At 33.4% G+C, this 20,908-nt stretch overlaps 2 protein-coding genes and 1 long non-coding RNA gene across 10 annotated transcripts in view; 1 reads left to right on the plus strand and 2 right to left on the minus strand.

Moving 5' to 3' along the window:
• dgki (diacylglycerol kinase, iota) overlaps positions 1-4,904 on the minus strand; it is a 90,837-nt gene extending 85,933 nt beyond the window's left edge. For all 8 annotated transcript variants that reach the window (XM_073946932.1, XM_073946930.1, XM_073946931.1 and 5 more), the window contains exon 1: positions 4,170-4,904. In XM_073946932.1, coding sequence (XP_073803033.1) covers positions 4,170-4,381 — 212 coding nt within the window. In that variant the 5' untranslated portion in view covers positions 4,382-4,904. The remainder of the gene's footprint in view (positions 1-4,169) is intronic.
• A 3,312-nt stretch (positions 4,905-8,216) lies between these two features.
• On the plus strand, positions 8,217-10,175 carry LOC141381571 (uncharacterized). The gene is made up of 2 exons (XR_012401798.1): positions 8,217-8,386; positions 9,440-10,175. It is a non-coding gene; the product is annotated as an uncharacterized lncRNA (long non-coding RNA).
• The window catches only part of creb3l2 (cAMP responsive element binding protein 3-like 2), a 40,722-nt gene continuing 29,710 nt past the window's right edge, over positions 9,897-20,908 (minus strand). Inside the window, 7 exon segments of the mRNA NM_001080651.2 lie at positions 9,897-12,800; positions 12,887-13,130; positions 18,714-18,837; positions 19,579-19,678; positions 19,819-19,887; positions 20,313-20,371; positions 20,488-20,634. Of these exon segments, the coding sequence (NP_001074120.1) occupies positions 12,743-12,800; positions 12,887-13,130; positions 18,714-18,837; positions 19,579-19,678; positions 19,819-19,887; positions 20,313-20,371; positions 20,488-20,634 (801 nt within the window). The 3' untranslated portion in view covers positions 9,897-12,742.

The following is a 20,908-nucleotide window of genomic DNA, read 5'->3' on the forward strand; positions in this document are numbered from 1 at the left end:
ATTTACCCAATACAGGCTATGCATTCTTAATTGTTTCCACATAATGCAATTCACAAACCGACACACTACCACCAATATGCTACTCGCAGAGCGAGAGGGAAGTCCGAGTTCAGGTAGGTCTCGAGAACTCCCCTGCTTGATAATGTTGTCAATTTAGATTTGTCAATTTACTTATGTTACATGTTTTTGGTCTGTGGGAGGAAACCGGAGAGCCCGGTGAAAACCCACGCGAACACAAGGAGAACATGCAAACTCCGCACAGAAGCGCCGACCTGGCCAGGTAGTGTCTGAGCAGGTGACATTCTTGCTGTGCGGCCGTGGTGCTAACCACAAGGCCTCCGCGCTGCCCTGACAAGGAAATGGGAGGAGTAGGGGTGGAAGGGGGGATTCTTCAAGACGATGGCTGAAGTAAGATATTCTGGTTATTTATAGTGGTCTGATTGGTAAATCAGTGTTAGCTAATGTGGGCCAGGTGCTATCAATCATAAGCGCGCGCTCCTCTCGAAATTAGTTTATAAATAAACTTCACTAAAAAAAAAAACAATATGATCAATTTATCTTTGGACTTAAAAATAAGTGAAAATGCTTTTGGCATTTAAACATAACTAAGAATTTTACGCTGAAAATAATTGACAGAACAAAAATAACTAAATAGTTTTTGCCTAATGTAAATTGAAGCATCATATCAGTTAAGCATTTCCCTTTTAAGTAGTCAAAGACTGCTGAACCTCTGTCTGAAAGGCACTAATGTGCACGCAAACCATGTGCCTCCATTGGAAATAACGAACTTGTACGCGTAAATGTGAATGGCCCTTAGTTAAAAACCTCCTCAGCCATAGTTAAATTAGCATTTGATTAAATGTGCGTGCGTAGTATGTAAAAGCTCAGAACTTTAAACAAGCGCACAGTTGGCATAACTTTAAGTTGCAGCAGTTTTGGTCCATGCAGAAACACAGCGTTGAGAAGCCTTTACGATTAATTAACGATGACAAATTAAACCGCGGTTAATAGTGAAAATGGTTAATCGTGCAACCCTAGTCTTATGATAATTCTGTATCAGTTATCGTCTTACGAGGATACAAACCACAAAGCATGTTTACGATCATATTCAGCTATTCTTTGTGGGTGTGTGTTCATTTACACAACATATGCATTGTTAAACACACAAAATGCAACGTTTCCACATAATGCAATACATTAATTAACACACTGACTATCCCAAATGCTGCAGGTCTCATGATAATATCTGCTATCCTTTCACAAAGATAAAAAACCAAGATGTGTATTTATGATCATATTCAGTTATTCTTTGTGTGTTCGTGTTGATTCACACAACAAATACATTGTAAAACACACATGATGCAACGTTTCCACATAATGCAATACATTAAACGACACACTGACTACTCCAAATATACCTGCAGCAGGTCTCATCAGAATATCCATGATCCTTTCACAAGGACACAAGGACCTAGTATATTTATAACAATATTCACCTAATTTTGTGGATGTTTGTGTTGATTCACGCAACATAGGCTTGCTAAACACAAGTAATGCAACGTTTCCACACAATGCAATTCATAAACCGACCAATATACTAATTGCTGCAGGTCTCATGATAACTCATATTAATATACTTGATCCTTTTACAAGGATACAAACCAAGATGTGTATTTATAATCATATTCAGCTATTCTTGGTGGGTGTGTGTTCATTTACACAACAAATGCATTGTTAAACACGCGTAATGCAACGTTTCTACATAATATAATACATTAATCGACACACTACCCCAAATATACCTGCTGCAGGTCTCATGATCATATCTGTTATCCTTCCACGGTATATCTCTTATAATGTTAACCTATTTCTGTGGGTGTTTGCTTGTGTTGATTCACACACCATAGACTATAAATTGTTAAACACGCATAATGCAATGTTTCCACATAATGCAATTCATAAACAGACACACTACCACCAATATACTGCTCGCTGCAGATTTTATGATGATTCATAATAATATACATTATCCTTTCACAGGGATACAAACCAAGATGTATGTTTATGATCATATTCGGCTATTTTTGTGGGTGTGTGTTAATTTACACAACATATGCATTGTTAAACACACATAAAGCAACGTTTCCCCATAATGCAATAGATTAACTGACACACAGACTACCCTAAATATACCTGCTTTAGGTCTCATGATAATTCAGATTAATATACATTATGCTTCCTCAAACCAAGATGTATATTTATGATCATTTTCAGCTATTCTTTGTGGGTGGGTGTTGATTTACACAACAAATGCATTGTTAAACACACATGATGCAACGTTTGCACATAATGCAATACAACAATCGACACACTGACTACCCCAAATATATTACTTGCTGCAGGTCTTATGATCACATCCATTATCTTTTTACAAGGATACAAACCTGGGCTATTTATTATAATATTAAACTATTTGTTCGGCTGTTTGTGTTGATTCAAACAGCATTTATACATTGTTAAACACACATAATGCAACGTTTCCACATAATGCAGTTCATAAACAGACACACTACCACCAATATACTACTTGCTGCAGGTCTTATGATAACTTACATTAACATACATCATCTTTCCACAAGGATACAAACCAAGATGTGTGTTTATGATCATATTCAGCTATTCTTTGTGGGTGTTTGTGTCGATTCACACAACAAATGCATTGTTAAACACACATAATGCAACGTTTCCACTTAATACAATTCATAAACAGACACACTACCACCAATATACTGCTCACTGCAGATTTTATGATGATTCATAATAATATACATTATCCTTTCACAGGGATACAAACCAAGATGTATGTTTATGATCATATTCGGCTATTTTTGTGGGTGTGTGTTAATTTACACAACATATGCATTGTTAAACACACATAAAGCAACGTTTCCCCATAATGCAATAGATTAACTGACACACAGACTACCCTAAATATACCTGCATTAGGTCTCATGATAATTCAGATTAATATACATTATGCTTCCTCAAACCAAGATGTATATTTATGATCATATTCAGCTATTCTTTGTGGGTGGGTGTTGATTTACACAACAAATGCATTGTTAAACACACATGATGCAACGTTTGCACATAATGCAATACAACAATCGACACACTGACTACCCCAAATATATTACTTGCTGCAGGTCTTATGATCACATCCATTATCTTTTTACAAGGATACAAACCTGGGCTATTTATTATAATATTAAACTATTTGTTCGGCTGTTTGTGTTGATTCAAACAGCATTTATACATTGTTAAACACACATAATGCAACGTTTCCACATAATGCAATTCATAAACAGACACACTACCACCAATATACTACTTGCTGCAGGTCTTATGATAACTTACATTAACATACATCATCTTTCCACAAGGATACAAACCAAGATGTGTGTTTATGATCATATTCAGCTATTCTTTGTGGGTGTTTGTGTCGATTCACACAACAAATGCATTGTTAAACACACATAATGCAACGTTTCCACATAATACAATACATTACCTGACACACTGACTAACACAAATCTATTACTTGCTGCGGTTCTCATTATAATATCTGTTATTCCTTCACATGGATACAAACCTAGTATATTTCTAATAATATTTAGTTATTTTTGTGAGTGTTTGTGTTGATTCAAACAACATATGCTATGCACACTACCACCAATATACTAGCCTACTTGCTGCAGGTCTCATGATAATTCATATTAATATACTTGATCCTTTCACAAGGATACAAACCAAGATGTGTATTTATGATCATATTCAGCTATTATATGTGGGTGTGTGTTGATTTACACAACAAATGCATTGTTAAACACACATAATGCAACGTTTCCACATAATGCAATTCATTAAACGACACACTACTACCCCAAATATACTTGCTGCAGCTAGGTCCCATGATCATATCCGTTATCCTTTCACAAGGACTTCCCAAATACAAACCTGGCATATTTATTATCATATTCAGCTATTTGTTGACGGTGTGTGTTGATTCACACAACAAATGCATTGTTAAACACACACACAAACACAAGCAAATAAACAGAAATGCCTTCTGTCACATTAAACCGCTCCATATGGCGGAGAATATTTACCTATAGGAGATCTGCTTCCTGAACGCCAGACCTTTGAGTTTATCCTCCAGCGAGTCATCCATGTCGGCGAAGCTGCTCAAGCTGTCGCTGCCGCCCATCGCCGCGTTTTTCCCGCAGCCGCGCGTCTGATCTTCCGCCGATTCCCCACCGGCGGCTCCTCTGCCGCTGCGCTCCGCCCGAGACGCTCGCATGTCGGCTAGGGGGTCCATCATGCTCCGGTCGGCACCGAGTGGACCCCCTTCTCCCCTCTGGTGCTTAGAAGTCCTTCCAAATCCAGTGTCCTCCGATGTCCCTCATGTGTCGAACAATATCTATCTATCTATCTATCTATCTATCTATCTATCTATCTATCTATCTATCTATCTATCTATCTATCTATCTATCTATCTAAACAGTCGACCGATCGATTTATTCTCGATTTACGCGCAGTCACGCGCACGCACGGTCGGCGCGGCTCTATCCATGCAGAGCTACAACAACAGCTGCATGCATCGGCGGGGACAGTATGGGATTTGCCTCCTCATCCTCCAGCATCAGGCGGTGAAAGTAGGGCAGAGGGTCTCCGGTTGGACACACACGCGTGCGGATCTCTGACGTGTCCGCGGTGACCGGGACTGAAAGATGCCCCAGTGGAGACGAGCCGCCGCCGGAGCACTGCTGTTTACGCGAGCCTTTAAACCGGACACGATTGTCTTTTACAATGCCTTCGTTCAGACAGGACGCTCACGAGACACTGAGAGCGTACACATAAATAAATAAATATTTCTGAAATAATAAACATATTTTTGTTAGATTATTTTGTGTTTGTAATTTGTTTTGTTGTCAGGAACCAGTAATATTATCAGGTTGGCCACGCCCCCTAACAAAAACCTACTGTTGTAATATTATGATAAAGCCTATTTTAATATTGTATTATATGATATGGAATTGTAGTATATTAAATTATGTGATGGAATACGAGGACGAAACCTGAAAAAAAAAAAAACAATAAATAAATACAGGTAAACAAATAAATCCAAAAATGTATGCATAATTAAAGCAATAAATAAATAAACAAATAAATCCACACATTTCTGCATAATTAAAACAATACATAAATAAAGAAATCCACAAATACCTGCGTATATAAAACAATAAATAAATAAATCCACAAATTCCTGCATAAATAAATCAGTAAGTTGATTAATTAGTTATTAAATCCACAAATTCCTGCATAAATAAAAGAATAAGTTGATTAATTAATTATTAAATCCACAAATTCCTGCATAAATATAACAATAAATAAATAAATATGCAAATAAATAAATAAACACACAAATTTCTGCATGAATAAAACAATAAATAAATAAATAAATCCACAATGTTTATGCATAATTAAAATAATGATTAAATAAATATGAATAAATACATAAATCCACAAATTCCTAAATAAATAAAACAATTAATCTTTTTTAATTAATTAATTAATTTATTAATTTATTTATTTTGGACATAATGATCATTGATCAATGATCATTATCATAAAATATTTACTTGACAGGGAAACATTTGGGTGAGCAAAAATACATATAATAAAAAGTATTTGATTGAAAAAAACAAAATTATTTTATTATTACGGTATTATTTATTGCTCTTACAACTGGGATCCACGACAAGACTTTCGTCAGGTAGTGTATAATAAAAAAAAAAAATCTGCCATTACAAAGCAATACATTTATGCCAGGGTTAACATGGATATTTATTCACTTGTAAAAAAAATATGTAATGTTAGAAAACCATGAAACTCTGCAGCAAAGTGGGTTTAAAGGGCAGATCCGTCATGAGTCTAGAAAGCACATGCATTTTTCCTCTAATATGATTTAAGCTAATGCAATTTAAAGCATGAACTACTTCATCCATCTCTCTGATGTGGAGAAAACACCTTTTTTTTTCCAACAGAAAACCCTGAAGAGAAGGAAAATAATAATGTAGAGCTTGTCTTAAAGGGACAGTTCAGATAAATATATAAGTTTAAAGTTTATTTAACTCAGGATATCTAAAATGTAGATGACTTTTTGACTTCACAAGAATGTTATAAGATTTTATTTTAGCTTAATTTACTTTTAGAGTAAAAACAACAACACTCAGACAACATAAAATTAATACTCATGATGTCTGATAATGTAAACACGTGTGTAATGCATCAAGCATCAAAATAACAGCAAAGAGATGTGATTTACACCAGCAGAACTTTTAAAACATGTATAGCTTAAATAATACCCTTTTAGAGCTAAAAATAAACATACAGGCAACATTAATACATATGACTCCTAATCATGTAAATATGGTTATATTAAAATAATAATGTAGAAGAAGCATCAAATTGACAGCTTGGGGATGCAATTTACTCCAGCAGAATGTTAAAAAATTTCTATTATCTCAAATGTATATTACTTTAAGAGTTAAAAACACACCCACAGGCAACATAAATTAATACATATGATTCCTAATCATGTAAATATGGCTAAATTAAAATAGAAATGTAGAAGAAGCATCAAAATGACAGCTAGGAGATGTTATTTACTACAGCGGAACAGTAAAGATCTTTTTTTTTTAGCTATAATTATTTACTTTTAGAGTTAAAACACACACACAGGCTAGATAAAATTAATATGTATGACTCCTAATTATGTAAATACAGGTAAAGTTAAATAACAATGTAGAAGAAACATCAAAACGACAGCTAGGAGATGTGCTTTACTCCAGCAGAACATTAAAGATTTTGTTCAGCTTAAATGTATATCACTTTTAGAGTTAAAAACCCACAAATGCAACATAAAATTAATACGTATGACTCCTAATCATGTAAATATGGCTAAAATAAAATAACAATGTAGAAAAAGCATCAAAATAACAGCAAAGAGATGTGATTTACTCCAGCAGAACAGTAAAAAAAAGTTTAGTTAAAATAATTCACTTTTAGAGTTAAAAAAAACAACATACACGCAACATAAAATTAATACACATGACTTTAATCATGTAAATACAGCTAAAGTTAAATACTAATGTAGAAGAAGTATAGAAAAACGACAGCTAGGAGATGTGATTTACTCCAGCAAAACATTAAAGATTTTGTTCAGCTCAAATGTATATCACTTTTAAAGTTACAAACAACATACAGGTAATATAAAATGAATACGTATGACTCTAAATCATGTAAATATGGATAAATTAAAATAATACAGTTTAAGAAGCATTGAAATGACAGCTCGGAGATATGATTTACTCCAGAAGTACGTTAAAAGATCTTTTTTTTAGCTCAAATAATTCACTTTTAGAGCTAAAAAAAAACCCATGCAGGCAACATAAAATTAATATGTATGACTCCTAATCATGTAAATATGGTTATATTAAAATAAAATTGTAGAAGAAGCATCAAATTGACAGCTTGGGGATGCAATTTACTCCAGCAGAATGTTAAAAGATTTCTACTATCTCAAATGTATATTACTTTAAGAGTTAAAAACACACCCACAGGCAACATAAATTAATACATATGATTCCTAATCATGTAAATATGGCTAAATTAAAATAGAAATGTAGAAGAAGCATCAAAATGACAGCTAGGAGATGTTATTTACGACAGCAGAACAGTAAAGATCTTTTTTTTTTAGCTATAATTATTTACTTTTAGAGTTAAAACACACACACAGGCTAGATAAAATTAATATGTATGACTCCTAATTATGTAAATACAGGTAAAGTTAAATAACAATGTAGAAGAAACATCAAAACGACAGCTAGGAGATGTGCTTTACTCCAGCAGAACATTAAAGATTTTGTTCAGCTTAAATGTATATCACTTTTAGAGTTAAAAACCCACAAATGCAACATAAAATTAAGACATATGACTCCTAATCATGTAAATATGGCTAAAATAAAATAACAATGTAGAAAAAGCATCAAAATAACAGCAAAGAGATGTGATTTACTCCAGCAGAACAGTAAAAAAAAGTTTAGTTAAAATAATTCACTTTTAGAGTTAAAAAAAACAACATACACGCAACATAAAATTAATACACATGACTTTAATCATGTAAATACAGCTAAAGTTAAATACTAATGTAGAAGAAGTATAGAAAAACGACAGCTAGGAGATGTGATTTACTCCAGCAAAACATTAAAGATTTTGTTCAGCTCAAATGTATATCACTTTTAAAGTTAAAAACAACATACAGGTAATATAAAATGAATACGTATGACTCTAAATCATGTAAATATGGCTAAATTAAAATAATACAGTTTAAGAAGCATTGAAATGACAGCTCGGAGATATGATTTACTCCAGAAGTACGTTAAAAGATCTTTTTTTTAGCTCAAATAATTCACTTTTAGAGCTAAAAAACCCATGCAGGCAACATAAAATTAATACGTATGACTCCTAATCATGTAAATATGGATAAAATAAAATAACAATGTAGAAAAAGCATCAAAATAATAGCAAAGAGATGTGATTTACTCCAGCAGAACAGTAAAAAAAAGTTTAGTTAAAATAATTCACTTTTAGAGTTAAAAAAAACAACATACACGCAACATAAAATTAATACACATGACTTTAATCATGTAAATACAGCTAAAGTTAAATACTAATGTAGAAGAAGTATCAAAAACGACAGCTAGGAGATGTGATTTACTCCAGCAAAACATTAAAGATTTTGTTCAGCTCAAATGTATATCACTTTTAAAGTTAAAAACAACATACAGGTAATATAAAATGAATACGTATGACTCTAAATCATGTAAATATGGCTAAATTAAAATAATACAGTTTAAGAAGCATTGAAATGACAGCTCGGAGATATGATTTACTCCAGAAGTACGTTAAAAGATCTTTTTTTTAGCTCAAATAATTCACTTTTAGAGCTAAAAAACCCATGCAGGCAACATAAAATTAATACGTATGACTCCTAATCATGTAAATATGGATAAAATAAAATAACAATGTAGAAAAAGCATCAAAATAACAGCAAAGAGATGTGATTTACTCCAGCAGAACAGTAAAAAAAAAGTTTAGTTAAAATAATTCACTTTTAGAGTTAATAAAAACAACATACACGCAACATAAAATTAATACACATGACTTCAATCATGTAAATACAGCTAAAGTTAAATACTATTGTAGAAGAAGTATCAAAAACGACAGCTAGGAGATGTGATTTACTCCAGCAAAACATTAAAGATTTTGTTCAGCTCAAATGTATATCACTTTTAAAGTTAAAAACAACATACAGGTAATATAAAATGAATACGTATGACTCTAAATCATGTAAATATGGCTAAATTAAAATAATACAGTTTAAGAAGCATTGAAATGACAGCTCGGAGATATGATTTACTCCAGAAGTATGTTAAAAGATTTTTTTTTTTAGCTCAAATAATTCACTTTTAGAGCTAAAAAACCCATGCAGGCAACATAAAATTAAGACATATGACTCCTAATCATGTAAATATGGATCAATTTAAATAATAATGTAGAAGACGCATTAAAATATAGCTAGGAAAGGAGATTTACTCCAGCAGAATGTTAAAAATTTATTTGAGCTTGAATGCAATTCACTTTTAGAGTTAAAAATCACTCATACAGGTAACATAAAATGAATACGTATGGCTGCTAATCATGTTAATTTGGCTAAATTAAAATAACAATGTAGAAAAAGCATCAAAATGACAGCTCGGAGACGTGATTTACAATGCTTTTACTAAGGAAAATATTTATTTGCTTTGCAGAAAACAGGACAAAAAAAAACAAAACAAGGCAGAGTGATTTCAGGAAGATCATTTTAAGAGCCCGAAACTGTGACGCAATGAAAATGTAACGTAATTAAGACACACTGCATCTTATAAGAGCAAAAAACACATCATTAAACACTGACAAATGTGTCACATCAGGACCAATCCACCTCCTTCAAAATGCTCTTGTTTGCAGGACTGAAGAAGTATTGCAGGCATGCTTAAAAAAAAAAAGAAGTAATAAATAACAGTTCAATGGGGGACGCAGTGCAAGTGAGTTGGGATGCACATGGCTTGTCAAAAGCGTTCATATCTGGCCCAGCGAACACCAGATTTTTCAGCGAGCGTCTTTTACTCCCAAAAGAGCGCAGACGGGGGTTTGGATGGTGGCCAGATGAGGACAAAAAGGGCCATCTGTCCTTTAAAGACCTTAAACCGAATAAAAAAGGGAGCGCGGGCTGGAGAGCATCCGTTCCTTTTCATGTCACGTCCATATTGTGGCTCTTTTTTGACCAACATCTCAATCACACAATTCGTTTCTCTCCCAACATACTTACAACGGCGCAAATATTTACATATTCAGACAAGTTTGTACTGTAAACAGAGGGCTTTTAGCCAATTGTTTTCATCTTTGGATTTTGATTGACATGCTACATACGACAGACAGATTTCATATATTACCACACATATCCTCAGTAGCATGGGGCAAACAGGCAAATAATTAAAAATAATGAAAACCTTAAAAGAAATAAATCAAGGTATATGTTAATATATAAAAAGAACAGTGTATATGAAGTATCAAAATGGACTATGGAATGGAGTAAAAATATATTTGTCTTTTTTTTTTGTGCTGGGCAAAGATTAGTCGTAATTAATCACATCCAAAATAGAAGTTTGTTTTAATACAATACAATAATTGTTTTAATGTGTGTGAATTATATATATTTGTTATGTATATGTGATAGACAAACATACATACAATCAATACTGTTTTGTTGCATAGATATTTACCGTTAACATATAATTTGTATCATATACATATATATTTTATATCCATTTATACGGTGGCTGGTAAGGGTTAATGTGCTGCAATTTAGCAAAACACATGCAATTACAAAAACACTAGCAAATTAAGAAAAGCAATTAATTTTCATTTAAATTAAAATTTTTAATTTAAATTAATCTTAATCAATTTTCCCACAACACAAACAAATAAAATGTGAGAGAAAATGTAGCGCATTTTCTTAAATTGTTTGCGTTGTGTGAAAATGCATCGCTTTTTCGTAATTTGTTTGTGTTGTGGAAAAAGTCAGCGTTTTCTTACTTTGTTTGCGTTGTGTGAAAACATATTTGCATTTTTGCAATGTGATTGCATTTTGAGAAAATATAGCGTTTTCTTAATTTGTTTGTGCTGTGAGAAAATGTACCGTTTTACAATTTGTTTGCGTTGTGAAAAAATGTAGCGCGTTTTCTTCATTTGTTTGTGTTTTGAGAAAGTGCAGACATTTTTTACATTTGTTTGCATTTTGACAAAATGTAGCGCGTTTTCTTCATTTGTTTGTGTTGTGAGAAAATGCAGAGCATTTTTAAATTTGTTTGCCTTGTGAAAAAATGTAGCACGTTTTCTTAGTTTGTTTGCGTTTTGAGAAAGTGCAGACCTTTTTTAATTAGTTTGCGTTTTGTGAAAATGTAGTGTTTTCTTCATTTGTTTGCGTTTTGAGAAAATGTTGCACGCTTTCTTAATTTTTTTGCGTTTAGAGAAAGTGCAGACATTTTTTTAATTAGTTTGCGTTGTGAAAAAATGCAGTGCGTTTTCTTAATTTGTTCGCATTGTGTGAAGATGTAGCACGCTTTCCTGATTTGTTTGCGTTGTGAGAAAATGTAGCAAATTTTCTTCATTTGTTTGCGTTGCAAGACAATGTAGCTGTTTTATTAATTTGTTTGCGTTGTAAAAAATTGTAGCACGTTTATTTAGTTTGCGTTGTGAGAAAATGTAGTGCCTTTACTTCATTTGTTTGCCTTGAGAAAAAATGTAGCGCGTTTTCTTAATTTGTTTGCGTTGCGAGAGTGCAGAGCATTTTCTTAATTAGTTTGTGTTGTGCGAAGATGTAGCGCATTTTCTTGATTTGTTTGTGTTGTGAGGAAATGTAGCACATTTTATTAATTTGTTTGCGTTGTGAAAATTTGTAGCGTGTTTACTTCATTTGTCTGCGTTGTGAGAACACGCAGCACTTTTTTTATGTCTATATGCATTGTGAGGATTTGCGGCACGTGTGCTGTCAAACCAATGAACTTTTCTTAATTTGCTAGCATTATTTGTAAGTGCATCTACTTTCTTAAATTGCAGCACGTTAAGCTCTCTCATCCACTGTAAAATTAACATTTTTAAAAATTCTCAAATATATACCTAGCACACGCATATATTAAGTCAAAACAAACTTTCATTTTGGATGCAATTAATCTTTGCCCAGCTCTATTTATTTTTCTGGTTTATTAAATAAAAAAGGACTAAGTAAAATAATAATTAAAGAGATAGTTCACCCAAAAACGACTCATTTATTGATTATACTTGTGTTTGAGTTTCTGTTGAACGTAAAAAAAAAGAAACATACTGAAGAATGTTAGAATTTGCTAGCCATTAAGTACAATAGCATTTTTACAATAGAAGTCAATGGCTGCTGGTTTCCATCATAAACATTTTGTAAATATTCTCCTCTGCATTTTAACTTTTTGAGGTGAACTATCTTTTATAAAGCATGTCTATAAATACAGAGCCTATCGCCCCAGCGCAGTAGATCTTAATCTCATGACGTCTCGTTGACAGTCCTGTCCAACTGTATGACTTTTGCTGTCTCATTTGACCTGCGAATATATAAAATGCATTATTAATCGACATCAACACTGATTATCCAATCAGAAGTGGCAGTAGAAGGGGAAAGGGGCGGTACCTGTGCGTGTGGAGGTCTATGAGAATGGCTTTTTGCGCATGTGTTTCATTGGTGCTGAGTAAAAGTGGGCGGTGCTCTGCTTTGTGTAGCTCCGCCTCTTCTTCCTTGTGCTGCTGCTCGAAGCGCCAGGCTGCCATTACGTCAGCCTGACGATCCCATTCTGGATATTCACCTCCCAGACCGATGGGGTGAGGCTCGTCCAGACCCCCGGGCTCCTGAATGGACAACAGGCTCCGGGACTTCACTGCAGAAAACAATCAACAGATACATTTTTAAATATATTTATTATATGAATAATAGATATACAAGGCGGCACGCTGGCTCAGTGGTAAGCACTGTCACCTCACAGCAAGAAGGTCACTGGTTCCAGCACCGGCTGGGCCAGTTAGCTTTCTGTGTGGAGTTTGTATGTTCTCCCCATGTTGGGTGGGTTTCCTCCAGGTGTTCCGGTTTCTCCCACAGTACACAGATATATGCTATAGATGAACTGGATGAAGTAATTTGGATGTAGTGTATGAGAGTGTGTGTGAATGTAAGTGTGTATAGGTGGTTCCCAGGATTGGGGTGGCAGCTGAAATATTAACTTAATATTTTTAGCCTGTTTGATTGATGCTTGATGATTGAAGTTAAGAAAAGTTCATTTGATTCAACTCAAAAATATAATGCAGCAAGATTTTTTAAAAAGTGTAGTAATTGAGTAAAAAGTGAGTAAACGGGTTACCTTAAAAAGACAAGGTGACTTGAGTAAAATCAAAAGTGAGTAATCTTATTATATCATGGAACTGTAAAGGAGAATTAATTGTTATAATTATGCACATAGATCATTTACTTAATCATTTTAAAGCAATGACTTTATGAGCTTACTCACTTTAAGCAAAGTCAACTAATCGATTTGCACACTTGATAATAAATTGAATAATTTGTCTAAATATTGTTTATTTGTCAAACAAAATTACATTTTTGTTTTATAAAATTCTAAAATAATTTATAACATTCAATTTAAACTATTACAAATAACTACCAAATTATATTATAAAATAAAAATAATAATAAATAAATACTATATATATATATATATAAATACTATATATATATATATATATATATATATATATATATATATATATATATATATATATATATATATATATATATATATATATATAAAATAAATAGGAAAAATTAAAAATTATAAAAAAACCTAATGAAAAAATCTAAAACTAATAAATACAATTAAAAAATAAATAATAAATAAATAAATAAATAAAATATAAACATAAATAAATTAATAAATAATAATAAAGAAAATATAAAAATAAGTATAAAATAAAATATAAAAATAATAGATAAATAAATAAAACAATAAATCTATAAAAATAAATAAATAAATATGTAAAACATAAAAAATTATAATAAAAAATAAATAAATGAAAAAAAAATAAATATGAAAATAAATAAATAAACAAACACTGCTGAAAAATTAAGGGAACACTTGGAGTTACATTGTGTTGTTAAAGTGTTCCATTTATTTATCTTTACCCGTATATACATAAACACACATATACATTAATATGATTATTATAATACACTATATATTAAGTAGCATTACAATATTTCTGAAGTTATTATGAAACATGCTGGATTGTTTATTAATATTGTTTTTGAGTAATTTATGTTTGTATGTGTTTGTTGTGTCATGATGCTACTGCCCTAATTTAATTGCCCCTGGCAGGATGGCAGGATTAATAAAGTTGCTAAAGTTAACTTAAACCTAAACCTACACTTACAAATAATTTCTAATAAATATGTAATCTTTTTATATTTTACTAATGTCATTATTAAATATTAAAGATAACAACTTTATGTATTTATTCATATTCAAAATAAACAATCTAAAATTATATATACAAACCATTTTAAATTAAAAAAATACATCTATTAATTTATATATAATTATTTAAGTATATATTTGAAACATTTTGAATATAATATTGATATAAATTCAATATCTGTTCAGGTTTATTTCTGTTCAGGACACTTTATTTTTCTATCTTGTTCCTCTATTGTTTTTGACATATAAAACACTCATAAATCGATCAATTCAGTTTACCGATTATGATTTATTGTCCAAATACCCACAATGTAATTTAAGATGGCATTTCAGTCACTAATCAGATTGATTAAATCATCCAAATACTGTGTTTTCATTGTAGTAGGTATGATATACAATTCATTTTGAATAATATACTAATACAATTTCAATATCTGTACATTACACTCTTAAGACACTTTACAGGAGTTGCATTCAAACCAGTAACACCAGACGCAAAAGCCAAATCATGTCAGCTGAGCGTTAGCGATCTGATCTGGATATTAATATCAGGTGCTGCAGTACTGCTCGAAATCACAGGAGAGCAGCTCTTTTATTAATGCACTATCAAACACGTCTTTAGACAATGACATTTAGCTGGAGTGCTGCATTAGCGGAGTGACGTGTGGGAGCAGATCAGAGATCAGCCGTCGCTCTGCTTTTAAAGGCCTGATAATCACGAGTCAAACACAGCCATTTCTGCAGCCATTACACACACACACACACACACACACACACACACACACACACACACACACACACACACACACACACACACACACACACACACACACACACACACACACACACAGGATAATGAGCAAATCACCGGAGACTGCAGTCGCGCGCGTGTGTGTTGGTGCTCGATCGATATTAAAATAATGGCACTCTTGTACCTTGGTATTAAAATGTCATCGATACTTCAGGCAACAAATTAAAGAGGCTCAGACTACTGATGATGAGTTAATATTAAACCTTGACCCAAACAAACACAAACAGATGTCGATATACTGTTGATTATGCAAATTAGACACTGTTTGCTGTTTGAATAGATTTGATAAAGGACAAACTGTGATGAATCTGAGCCTCAAAACTGAATTCTCACACTATAGCCCCTTTCACACATACAGACCTTTCCGGAAAATTACCGGCAATTTTCCGGAAAGGTTGTATGTGTGAACAGGCCCTTTTTGAAAATACCGGTAAATTCGTTCTGGCTATTTTACGGAAAGAGAAGTTGTAACATTACCGGTAATTTGCCGGAATGCTGCGCTGTGTGAATGCAGAAAGAAGACTGCGTAATAAGCGCGTCCACATCTAGAACGGGCTGACGTGAAACACCTGCTTTAGCCAATCAGAACAGTCAGACGCATTCACGTGCGCGCGGTTTATGAGAATAAAAGCCTTTGAATATTTTTTCCAGACACCTTTAGCTGCTAGATGTTAGTCAGATAATGTTTCTATGTTCCTTCTTAATGCTGTGTAAATAATTATCGATAAAATGTTTATGATAATCCGTTGTTTGTTTACCTTCAAGCTTTGCGTGTGCCCGTGAGCGCCCATAGCGCCAGCACACACACATATCATGTACATCTCGACATGCGATTTTTCTATGTTTTCATTAGAGTTGTACTCAATACTGATCCATCGGAAGAGTTTGTAATGTAGTCAAATGTTTACAAACACAAGCGCAGCTGTTTAGAGGTCATTTCTGGTTAATGATGTCAGAATTTACCGGCATTTTGCGATGGATGTGTGAATGCTCTTTTCCGGAAAAATTCCGTAACGTCCTCGACTGTGTGAACAGCGCTTTTTTGAATTTACCGGTAAAGTAGTTCCGGAAATTTTCCGGATATTTACCGGTATCACTGTGTGAAAGGGGCTATTGTGGTTTGTTCATGTTTAGTCAACTGTATGTTCACAAAATGTATAACTCCAGTTCTTAATTCTGATTGGTTGAGCCATGTAGTTGTAGTAAAATAGTTTATTAATATATGTCTGTAACTGATCTTTGGCAATCACTCCTCTATCAGTAGCGAGCTATAGAACTTGCTTTACTCACTTTGTTTTATTTTGTGAAACTTTACTACATATACTGAATAATCCTTTTATAAAAGCATTAAATAAACCCTGGGAAGCCGTGGTTTATAGCGATTTTATAACTGCTACGTGGAGTTTAGGCTAAAAATGTATATGAAAATGATTCTGCTTAATTTGCTTTGGTTTATTTTGTGAAACTGTTTTAGAAAAGAAAGAAATAAAAGCAATAAACCATGTGAAGCTGTGGTTTACAGTGATTTTATAACCGCTAAGGGGATTTTAGGCTAAACCGGTACATGAAGATGATTCCGTTTTACTTACTTTGTTTTATATTGTGAAGCTTTACTATGTACATAAAATAACCGTTTTATAAAAGCAATAAATCATGTGAAGCTGTGGTTTACAGCGATTTTATCACAGCTTAGGGGATTTTAGGCTAAAACTGTAAATGAAGATGATTCTGTTATATTTTGTGAAGCTTTACTATGTACATACAGTAAAATATCCGTTTTATAATAGCAATAAATAAAAGCAATAAATCATGTGAAGCTGTGGTTTACAGCGATTTTATAACAGCTTAGGGCATATGTGTCAAAGCCAGTTCCTGGAGGGCCGGAGCCCTGCAGAGTTTAGTTCTAACCCTAATTAAACACACCTGATCAAACTATTTGAGTGCTTTAGGCTTGTTTGATACCTACAGATAGGTGTGTTGAAGCAGGGCTGAAAACTAAAATCTGCAGGGCTCCGGCCCTCAAGGAATTGACTTTGACACCCCTGGCTTAGGGGATTTCAGGCTAAAACTGTACATGAAGATGATTCTGGTTTATTATGTGAAGCCTTACTATGTACATAAAATAACCATTTTATAAAAGCAACAAGTTATATAAAGCTGTGGTCTACAGTGATTTTATAACAGCTGAGGGGATTTTTAGGCTAAATCTGTAAATGCAAATGATTCTGTTCCATTCACTTTGTTTTATTTTGTGAAACTTTACTATGTACATATAATAACCATTTTATAAAAGCAACAAATCATGTGAAGCTGTGGTTTACAGCGATTTTAATACAGCTAAAGGGGTTTTAGGCTAAATCTGTACATGAAAATGATTCTGTTGTATTTTGTGAAGCTTTACTATGTACATAAAATAACCATTTTATAAAAGCAAAAAGTTATATAAAGTCTACAGTGATTTTATGGGATTTTAGGCTAAATAAGTAAATTAAAATTTTTAATTCATTTTTAATTCTGTGAAGCTTTACTACATACATAAAATAACTGTTTTAAAATAGCAAAAAATGACGTGAATCTGTGTTTTATAGTGATTTTATAACTGTTAAGGGGACTTTAGGCTAAAAATGTATATGAAAATGACTCTATTTTACTCACTTTGTTTTATTTTGTGAAGCATTATTATGTACAGAAAATAACCATTTATTAAAAGCAATAAATCAGGTGAAGCTGTGGTTTACAGCGATTTTAATACAGCTAAGGGGATTTTAGGCTAAATCTGGAAAATAAAAACAATTCTGTTTTATTGGCTTTGCTTTATTTTGTCAAACTTTAATACATATAATGAAAAATCATTTTATAAAACCAATAATCCCTGTGAAGCCGTGATTTACAGTCATTTTATAACAGGTAAGGGAAATTTTCTCATCCTTCACTTGTTCCAAACCTGTTTAAGTTTCTAAATCAATTGTTCCAAACTTGTTTGAAGAATGTTGGAAACCAGCATCCACTGACTTCCATAGCATTTTTTTCCTACTATGGGAGCTAAAGGCTACCGGTTTTCAGCACTGTTAAAACTATCGTCTTTCGTGTTCAACAGGAACAACAATCTCATTAAGGTTTGAGAACCACTAGAGGAAGAGTCCATTTTTATTTTTGGATGAACTGTCTCTTTAAGGTGCTCTTACCTGTGGTGGTGTAGGAGTCGTGTATGGAGATCTCTCTGCTCAGATCTGCTTTGGTGATGGAGGAGCATGGGCTCAGGCCTGGATAGAAGCTCCCCAAGAAGAGCGAAAAACACAGAACCACCACCTGCACAATGACAGACCATCCTCAGTGTAAACACAGCACTGCTTCTTCCTCACTCACACACACAGACATTGAGTTAGGTGGTTTACGAGGACTTTCCATAGATGTGATGTATTTTATACTGTAAAAAAAAATGTATTATATGGCCATACCCACCATTAGCCCTAAACTCAACCAAAAACCATGTTAAATATGATTTTTAAGCATTGTGAATTATACGGATACATTAACCCCCTATAGAGTACAACAGGGTTATACCCATGTCATTATATACATTTCTGTCCTTGTAAACTACCAAAACCAGTACACACACACACACCTCATTTTAATGAGGACATTACATAGAATTCCATTGTTTTTATATCAGGTCAATGATACTGTCTATAGCAGGGATGGGCAAACTTGATCCTGGAGGTCACTTGGAGGTCACCCAGCCTACTTGCAGTAAAATCCCTTCCACTTGCAGGTCTCCAGGCTGCAGCGATACCTACTTGAAACTGTGCAGGACACCCAAGTAGGTATCGCTGCAGCCCGGAGACCTGCAAGTGGGAGGGACTTATGCCACAAGTGGGATGGGTTGCTGCAGGTGTGGTGGAATGAAATACCCTCACTTGTGGCTCATTTTGACATCTCACAATGTAAGTAAGAACAATTAAGCTCTCACAACTATAGCTAATCCTGTACACACACACGCACACGTGCATGAGCGGAGTGTTCACACAGAGACAGAGCGGGATGGCTCACCATGAGGCACGTGGAGGTCTGGGTGCCCGTCACCCTGCAGGACCGCGGGACCTTTCCTGCCACCACCGCCTGCAGAGAGTGCAGCTGCTGCAGCAGAGACCTGACTCACACACGGAGAGACAGAGAAAGACACACACCATCAGTACACATCATAATGCATAAATCATCATCATCAACCAAAAAAGCAAACAAAGTGTCAGATCACAAGATTTGCTCATTAGTGCAGTTTGAGGGTCTCACTTGTTAGTGCACTCCAGGTTTTCCACTTTCCTGCGTAACTCGTGGTTCTCGTTAGAGCACGTCTCCACCCTGTGGATAAAGAGAGCACTGCAATGTCACCAGCTCTAAATGTTGTAGAACTAGTGCATTTCTTTAGCATGAAACTGGATTTGCAACACATTTTCCTTTCGAGATGTGCCTTATTTATGAAGTTTAAAATGAAAATAAAAAGATTTTAAGCTCATGAGTATATTTAAAATATATATTTTTTACCAAATTTCATATGACTTCTGAATTATTGAGATAATATTTCACTCGCAAAATAGGTTTAATTAAATTTAATGTATATAATGCCATATACTGTATAAAACAGGCCTGTTTTAATTTTGCATTGTTAAATAGAAAATAAAGTAATAAATAATTTGAAATGCACCAGAAAATCTGACCATTCACATGTACTTAATAAACATAACATTTATAACCCTATCACAAACCAAACCATCGCTCAGACTTACTTCTTCTCTAAGGCATCCACATACTCTTTCTTTTTCCTGCGACTCTCCTGTGCTGAAATCTGATGGAGAAATAAATGTTGAATATAGACATTAGCTGTAATACTTCTCTTAAAAATATGCATCATCATCTTACAGTAATACCATATTAATGAATGTGCTGAAACATGACACTCACCTTGTTCTTGATCTTTCTGCGGATCTTCTTCAGTGCTTTCTCCTCAGCCTTGGACAGGGGCAGTTTGGTGGGCACGGGGTATCCTTCAGCAATGAGGGTCCTTTTCTCCTCCTCGGTCAATAAAAGGGGACCAGAGCCCTGCAGTTTCTGTCAAAACAGATGAATTTTTAATTTAATTTTTAAACATATATTTTTTTTAAATAGCATAGAAAAATGGAAGAAAAAAACCACCCAGAAAATATTAAATAGAAATAAAATAAAAAAAGGGATTGTTCGCGTTAACAAGATCAAAGTAAATAAATAATAACGATAATATGTATATATATATATATATATATATATATATATATATATATATAAAATATAAAAATATAAGTATAAATATTAGCAACCCTGTTTATTTGTAGACTATCGGAAAAAA

Source organism: Danio rerio, chromosome 4, assembly GCF_049306965.1.
Source record: "Danio rerio strain Tuebingen ecotype United States chromosome 4, GRCz12tu, whole genome shotgun sequence".
Taxonomy (NCBI): Eukaryota; Metazoa; Chordata; class Actinopteri; order Cypriniformes; family Danionidae; genus Danio; species Danio rerio.